Below are 8348 nucleotides of genomic sequence, written 5' to 3' on the forward strand. Positions count from 1 at the left end.
TATCTAACAGACTAAGCATGGGGACTTGCAGCCTATAGAGCCCATTGTCCAGTTTACCAAGAGCTAGTGGCTTCTTCAGAGAAGGGCCCTATAACACTCACAAAGCCTTAGTAAATTGTGCAACGCCATCAAACGGATCAACCAACTGATGAACAGAAATTAGGTTATAATGAAAATTAGGAACATAAAGCACATTGTGGAGAGTGAAATTGGGAAACAAAGTTAAAGAGCTTGAGTTTGTAACTTTAATTTTGTAACCATTTGGAAGAGAAACAAGACAAGGGATAGTAAGAGGTTGAATGTTGAAAGAAGAGACTTAAGTAAGGTCATATGATCAGATACCCCGGAATCAATAATCCAATCAGAAATACTGACTTTGGAAAATAAAGCAGGCTTAATAAGAACACTATGAGTAGCTATCCTACCAGCAAAATGTGCAGATGCCGTTAGTGAATGAGATGAGTAACATGAGTTTGTTGTATGAGCTGAATTAACTGGGAGCATTGGTATTTTGTCAGGCCAGGAAAACCAAAAAATGAGTCAGAGAAGCCAGTCTGAACAGCACCACCAGTGGGCTAAAAAGCAGATGCCTGAGATGCAGAAAAATCAAGTGCACTATGTGTTGAAACCTTCCTGGGACCACCACCCTTAGAGAACTTGAAATTTCGTGGATAACCATGGAGTTTATAGCATTTTTTGCCCAGGCTTCTTGCAGTATTTGCAGGTGACTGCACCCCTCTCATTATCAAAATTCACTTTAGGAGTATAAGGCTGTTTAGAAGACCAATCATTAAAAGAGGCAGATTCTGAGGAGAAATGAGATGCAGCAGACACCTGTCTCTGTTTCTCATCACTTCAGAGAATACCATAGACGGTGTCAATAGAAGGAAGGGGATTTATCATTAAAATGTTGCTTCTGACTTGAACATAGTTATCATTCAGCCCCATAAGAAACTGATAAATCTTTTGTTTTTCCTCAGACCTAATACTTCCCCTACAAGTGCACATATCATCTGAACTGGCAGAAAGAGAGGATGATTCATCCCAAAGTTGTTTGAGTTTGTTAAAATAAGAAGGACTATCAAGAGCACACTGATAAATGTGTGCTACCTCTTTCTTTAACTCAAAGACCCTAGCTTTGTCAGCTTTCCCATACCTAGTCTCAAGTTCCTTCCAAATATCCTTGGCAAACTCGGAGTAGACAATAATACGATGAATTTCCTTAGTCACAGAGTTGTCTAGCCATGAAATAACTAAATCATTGCATATCTGCCATTGGCGAAGAAGAAGAGACCCCTCTGGAGGTCTCTCAGAAGTTCCATGGATGAATTCCAAATTGTTTCAAATAGATAATGCCACTAAAATGGATCTACGCTAACTCCCATAATATGAGCCATCAAAAGGCTCAGTGACCAAAGAAGAACCTAGCAAGTCAGAGGAATGCACATATAGAGGGTGACAGGGATGCGTATAGTCATCAGGATGAAAGGGAAGGCGACTTGCAGCACTATGGTCAATAGGAGTAGAATGGTCCGTAGAAGAGGAAGATGATGTACTCGATGGAATAGCCATCAGATAATACTCACCGTTATACACACTTAACCCCACGATTTGATGAATTCCATCTATAGAAGAAATAAACCCTAAGGCATGCAATCGATGACAAAAAAAAACAGCACGGGAAATAATATACCATAACTCTTCGCAACCAAAAGAGTACGGCCTTGAAAAGAGAAGAAAAAATACTCAGCAATACTCCAAAAAATAAAAAAATAGGCGATGTCCCCAAATGTTGACCCCAAGCTCAAAGGAGAAGCACAACTGATGAACACCGAAAAGCTAACTTGAAAGGGAGAAAGCCCGAAGATAAGCAGAAATAGCAGCAAAAAAACTTGAAATATCTCCGAGAAAGCAAAAATTGATGATCCGACGAGATCTTGGAATCAACAGAAAACTCCAACGATACTCTTCAAGGGTAATATCGGACGATAGAGGGCAACCAGATCTACGAGATTCCGGGCTCTAATACCATGTTGACAGCGGAAAATGAGCTGAAATCAAGGAAAATTTGTTCTAGGGTTTACTGTGTTCGAGAGAGAGAAAGAGTTTATTTCATATTTGTGCAAAATGAGTATTTACATTACATTTGAGACAGACCTCTTTGGTCTTCTTATATGTGACCCGGCCTTGACTATACGTTGTGGGCAAAAATTAAAATCAAAGAAGTGGGCTTGGCCCAATACAAATAATAAATTATTTCTAACATGTGGGCCTAACTAATCCGGACTAAATATTTCCAACAATTCATAAAGTAATTGAAAAATAATTATAACTTAAAGAAGCGATAGAAAACCTGATTTGTTTTCTATTTATTCTTCTCCGCTTCTTCTGCACTTGGAGTCGAAATATTTGGTTTCTAGACTACAGTGCACATTGAGCACATCTCAATTCATCAACCTTTTGCACCGTTTACAGAAGAGGCCGGAGAAATCTAGCAAAATTAAATACTAAATACTAATTATCACTCAAATTGTAGTGGAGGGTCTTGTCTATCTTTTGAGAATATGAAAGGGAAAAAAATGGAAAAAAACAAGAAAGATGCATGTGGTAGATATATTACTATGAATTGTCTCGAACAATTGAAAAATAAAAAGGCAACACAAAGCATCATGTATTCACGTAGGGTTCGGGGAAGAATCGCACCCCTATGAGTGTGATGTAGACAGCCAAACATTAGTGACTGCTTTCACAACTCCAATCTATAACATGTAAATCACACAAAGATAATTTTACCATTGCTCCAAGATTCCTTCAAGAATAATTGAAAAATGACATCTTGAAATGTCTAAGTATCACAAGATATTTTTTCACATGCTTGTGATCAGAACACAAAGAATGTATTTTACTTGTATAAGTTTCAAATTTTATGACAACACATCAATCAAATTTTTTATGTGACTATTTTTCTAATTCGCTTTTTTAAAGTTGTGATTATTTCTTTATTACTTTACATATTCTGACTATATTTTATACAAAAACCCTGTAAGTGATAGCATGGTACTATTTTTACAATTTTCTATCAGTAACTACCCAATTGGAGAACAAAGTAGCTAGTTTTGGACGATATTAGAATAACGAGAATCAGGTCTACCATCCATAACTACCCAATTGAAGAATAGGGTAGTTAGTGAATATTAATTTTTTTCTAAACTCTATCCAACATAATCTAAATTGGTTTAGTACACAATTATTATGGTCTAACAAGCCCTCTTTTTAATCATGATTTAGGACATAACTCAACTAAAAAAACTAGTTCGAGCGGAGAAACTTGTTTACACGGGGCCAAGGGAGTGATTTCTTTGATCTTTGTGAATATTTCATAAATTTATGAAATTTCGAGATGATCTCAAGTTTCAAGATTCGTTTTAAAGGGAATATATAACCCTTTTTATAGGAGTGACCTAGGGTTATGGTAGAATAGTCTCCAACTTAGAGTTTTTTTAGAGTAACCTCCAAGCAACCCTAATAGACTCCTAGAATTACAAGAGTCGTCTTGTAGTGTCTTGAATTTAGGATTTAGCCCAATTTTCATATGGACTTAATCCACTAAAATTTTGATGTCTACACTCAAACTAAATTATTTATAACCAAAAGAAATAATTAGCATATATAGCTAACTGACAACTAAAGGAATAATATACAGGCTCTACTATATCCATATGCCCTACATAAACAACGCGTTTTTTTGTATCGACAGCTTTATATATCTTCAAAAACTATTTAGTTTAGACTTTAGAGCTAAACAAGACATTATTATAGGACTCTACAGTTCAAGTGTTGCAAACTTCAATCTGTATGATATTAGTCCCTTTCTGGTTTCAATCTTGAGTTTATTTGTCTTCTTATTTCTTCCACGTATGTCAGCTTATTTTACCAGTTTTAGCAAAGCAATGTTACAAAATAAAAAAATAAAATTAAAAAAAGAGCATTGAAATTGGATTAGTACATGATACAATCTAGATAGTCATCGTGTAATTTGGATTCTAGTTGGAGGCTACTTTCATAATAGGGCGGCTACATGAACAATTTCGCCAACAATTAAAGTCTATATTATATTTGGTGGCTATACTTGTAATATTTAGCTCCCTAATATAAATAACCCTTAAGGCTCTCATTTTAGACTTAGCTTATTTTGATATGATATTGATGAGTGTTGAACTCCTTGAGTGAGTGTAAGGATGAATTCCTTGGTTGATTATAAACTTGTTAAGGTGGCTTTTATGGGGATTCTTCCCCTTGAGGGTTATCCTATAGTCTAGGGTTAATTAGGTTTTAATTGAATGGGTATTTGAGATAGATTTCAAGTGTCTTTCAATTCCCTAATTAGTTCTTTGCTAAATTCTATCTTTCTATCCTTTTTATTTGTGTTCTTGTATTTTTGCTTCCGCGTTCTTATCAGTACACAATTATTATGGTCCAACATGCCCTCTTATTTATCCATGATCTTGGAGTTGAAGGATTGATATAATAATCAATGGTGGTTTTCATATATCTCACTTTACCAATGTACCATTGTATTAAAAAAATGAACGTTGGACATAACTCAAATTCCATCACCTAGTTCAAGTCGAGATCAGGATAGTCCATGAGTATATTAGGAGAACACAAGTATACAACCCATATGATTAATCAATATGTGATTCTTATAACGTACCCTTGGAAGTTCAAATTTGTACATCTGGCCGTGGAGTAACATTATTATTACATAGGTATACCAACATTGGATAGTCCACAACATCAGTAATATTTTTAATTGAAATGTTGTGTTGAGAAATAGACCTTAGATGTAATTCTACCTTAAAGTAAGTTCGAGTAGATATGATTGTCCAAAATCATATAAAGAGATTATAACTCATGATACGCTTAAGTAATGTGAGATTCCAGCACAACGAGAAGGAAGTGAGAATACACTTGAAGCAAGGTTTGTGAGCATTGGCAAGGGCGAATCTATACTAGTATTAATTTCGTGTTCACGTGTGAATCCAGTAATTTCTATTCATGCCTTTTATTTGGAGGCACACTAACTGAATCAAATCTCATGTTCATCTTTTAACTTTATATTGTGTGATCATTGATGTGGTTTATATTGTGCATTTGTGCATATATATGATCAATTCCAAACTCTATACATATGTATTAAAAAATTCATTAAATATGTACATATTATAAATTTCAGAATCCATAAATTTTAAATCTTGGACTTGCCTCTAAATTGTAGGTATATGATTAGAACCATACGAATTTGCAAGGTGTATATGAGTAAAACCGAAGGTAACATATATCCCGATTTCCCGGTGGGTCAAACGAAACGGAGACATGACTGCATGGGATCAGAATCGAAGCCAGGGACTTCTCGTACCATGGGTCGAACGGAGTGTTCGCCATCGTACCTGGCAAGACAACACTCCCCCGACCCAGAGCGAATTCCTAAACCTCGGGAAGCACTACGAACGGTTGTACACGACTAACAGAAAGCCCTGATATCTACTCCCAGCCGAGTATCATGGCGCGAATCTTGCCCGATGTCGGTAGCATATCAGTAATTGACAAGAAAGGAGGATTTTTTTTTTACCTTTTTTAGAGTTGTACTAGGGATGAAACTCTCCTACTATATAAAAGGGAAGATTTTCTATTCCATAAATATTGTAACAGGCATATCAAAGGAATATAAACTTTTTTTCCTGCTCTCTAGTTGCTGAGAATTTCTTATTTTAATGATAGTTCTTCATACACATTTGGCTCCGAATCCAGGGTCCGGTCGAGGGCAAAACTATTGTTAAGTTTAAATCTGAGCCCGGACTTAACGTCTCAGCTGCTTCGGTTTTTTGTTTTATCTTTAATTCGTTTATCTAACGTTCTTGATTACTTGTGTCGAATCAATCCACATATCCTTAAAATCGCGTCTAAATTTAATTGTTATCTATTTTAAGGGTAAACACAAGGGGCCGAGGGAGTTGGTTATAAATTCTCCTGCTGCATTTGAAAGCGAATAATTTATAAAAATGTCAACGCTACCAAACTTGATATTCGGTTTACTGAATATCAAGCTTATAAAACATGTCAAACATTTTTTTTATTAGCTATTTTTCTATATGTTTCGAGTAAATTTTCTCCCACTATTATCGACAGAGATTCAGAAATATTTGTTACGTAAAAAGTTAAATTTTTCTCTACATGAAAGATAAATAAGAGAAAAGAAAAGAAAAATGCTTAACTTTAAAAATATGAAAAATAGTCTTACCAACTAAGAGGTTATGAGTTTTTAATACAACCTTTTAAAAGAACATCAAAATGAGTATTTTGCCCGAAAAGATAGAATAGCGTATACTCTCCATCTCTAGGAATAAAGGAAGTTTTTTTTGTCACGTAAATCAAATATAGGCAAAGTAACGAAATTATCCTTTTAAATAGGTGGAAGTAAGACTTTCAAAAATAAAAATGCTCAGATTAAATAGTTTTGAAAAATGATTTAAATTATATACACCGCCACAATTGTAAAGACTTTTAAACATACCAAATTCATTGGGGAGTAATCTACGTTCAACTAGCCTTAATCTGACTTCTGCACTTAAGCGTATTCTCGCGTCGATGGCACTTGATATGGTTGATAGAGTACTGAATCTTTTTTAAAAACTATATTTAACAAATCAACCACACAACAGTAGCATGATAAAATATTAAAGCTCTTCGTTGTCTTTTTCCTTTTTGTTCTCTGATTGTTTTGTTTTCTGGTAATCAGTCCATTTCGCATATATTAGCAATAATAACATTAAAAAATGCTTCACTTAGAAGGTGCTAACTGCTAAATTTAAAAATCAACTTACCATTACTGCAGCTATGCCTATTTAACAAATCAAACTAAAGGATTTGTATATCACAATCATCTTCCTATTTAAAGGACATGTATTTGAGTGTCCCAATCATCACTTTAAGCAAGAAAGTACATTGAGATTTTCATAATCCTTTGTCCAAAACAGATAATGGCAACATTTAAGTTTCTTTCATTTCTCATTCTTCAACTTTTTTGCATATTAGAGGTTGCTAATTGTCAAGGTGTAGAAGTAGGGTTCTATAAGAAAACATGTCCAAATGTAGAGGCAATTGTCAAACAAACAACAGCTCACTACATTTCTCGCGCTCCTACTCTGGCTGCCCCTTTATTGAGAATGCATTTTCATGATTGTTTTGTTAGGGTAAGCACCGCGATTTAATGCCTTATGTATTTACCTTAGTTTGTTTGATCTTTTTCATGTCGAATGCACTATAACATATTCACTTAATGATGCAGGGATGTGATGGTTCGGTACTACTGAATTCAACAAAAGGTAATCAAGCAGAGAAAGATGCAATTCCAAATCAAAGCCTGAGGGGATTCCAAGTAATTGATGCTGCTAAATCTGCTTTAGAGAAAGAGTGTCCTGGCATTGTATCTTGCTCTGATATTTTAGCCTTAGCAGCCCGTGATGCTGTTGAACTGGTAACTAAATAAATACTTAGTAAATTCAAACAATTTATTAGAATTTCAAATACTTAACATATTATAGGGTTATTTCAGATTAATGGACCAACTTGGGCAGTTCCCTTGGGAAGAAGAGATGGGAGAGTTTCAATACTCTCAGATGCCTTAAAGAATTTGCCAACTCCTTTTGATAACTTTACTACTCTTAAAACAACATTTGGCTCCTTGGGCTTAAATGTCAAAGACCTTGTTGTTTTATCAGGTAAAATTGATATTTTACCGTGAAACAACTACATGTGGAAGAATTACATTAATTCAACAAATCCAAAATTCATATTCTTTTATTTTCTCCTTGTTTATTCGTAGGAGGACACACTATTGGAATGTCACATTGTTTTTCCTTCTCAAGCCGTTTGTACAATTTCACTGGCAAAGGTGACATGGACCCGAACATGGATCAGAACTACATAGGTCGTTTGAAGATCAAATGTAAGTCAGGAGATGTGACCACCATTGTCGAAATGGACCCCGGAAGTTTCAAGAATTTTGACACAGATTATTACACTATGGTTAGCAAAAGAAGAGGGTTATTCGCATCTGATGCAGCTCTTCTCAGTGATACTCAAACAAAAGCTTATGTTTTGTCTCAAGTAAATCCCTACGGATCCACTTTCTTCGAGGATTTTGGAGAATCAATGATAAAAATGGGCAAAATTGGAGTTCTTACTGGTAAGGCAGGTGAAATCAGAAAACATTGTGCCTTCCGAAACTAAGAGAAACAAAAGCTTAGTCACTTTAATTCGTATTGTTATGTTCAATGAGATCGTCG

General features: G+C 35.1%; 1 protein-coding gene across 1 annotated transcript; it reads left to right on the plus strand.

Moving 5' to 3' along the window:
* The first annotated feature begins 6950 nt into the window (after positions 1-6950).
* On the plus strand, positions 6951-8348 carry LOC107831775 (peroxidase 27-like). Its single transcript, XM_016659568.2, has 4 exons — positions 6951-7253; positions 7349-7537; positions 7616-7781; positions 7886-8348. Exons 1-4 carry the CDS (start codon positions 7041-7043, stop codon positions 8290-8292), a joined length of 975 nt encoding a protein of 324 aa, XP_016515054.2. The 5' UTR covers positions 6951-7040; the 3' UTR covers positions 8293-8348.

This window comes from Nicotiana tabacum, chromosome 21 (assembly GCF_000715075.1).
Source record: "Nicotiana tabacum cultivar K326 chromosome 21, ASM71507v2, whole genome shotgun sequence".
Classification (NCBI taxonomy): Eukaryota; Viridiplantae; Streptophyta; class Magnoliopsida; order Solanales; family Solanaceae; genus Nicotiana; species Nicotiana tabacum.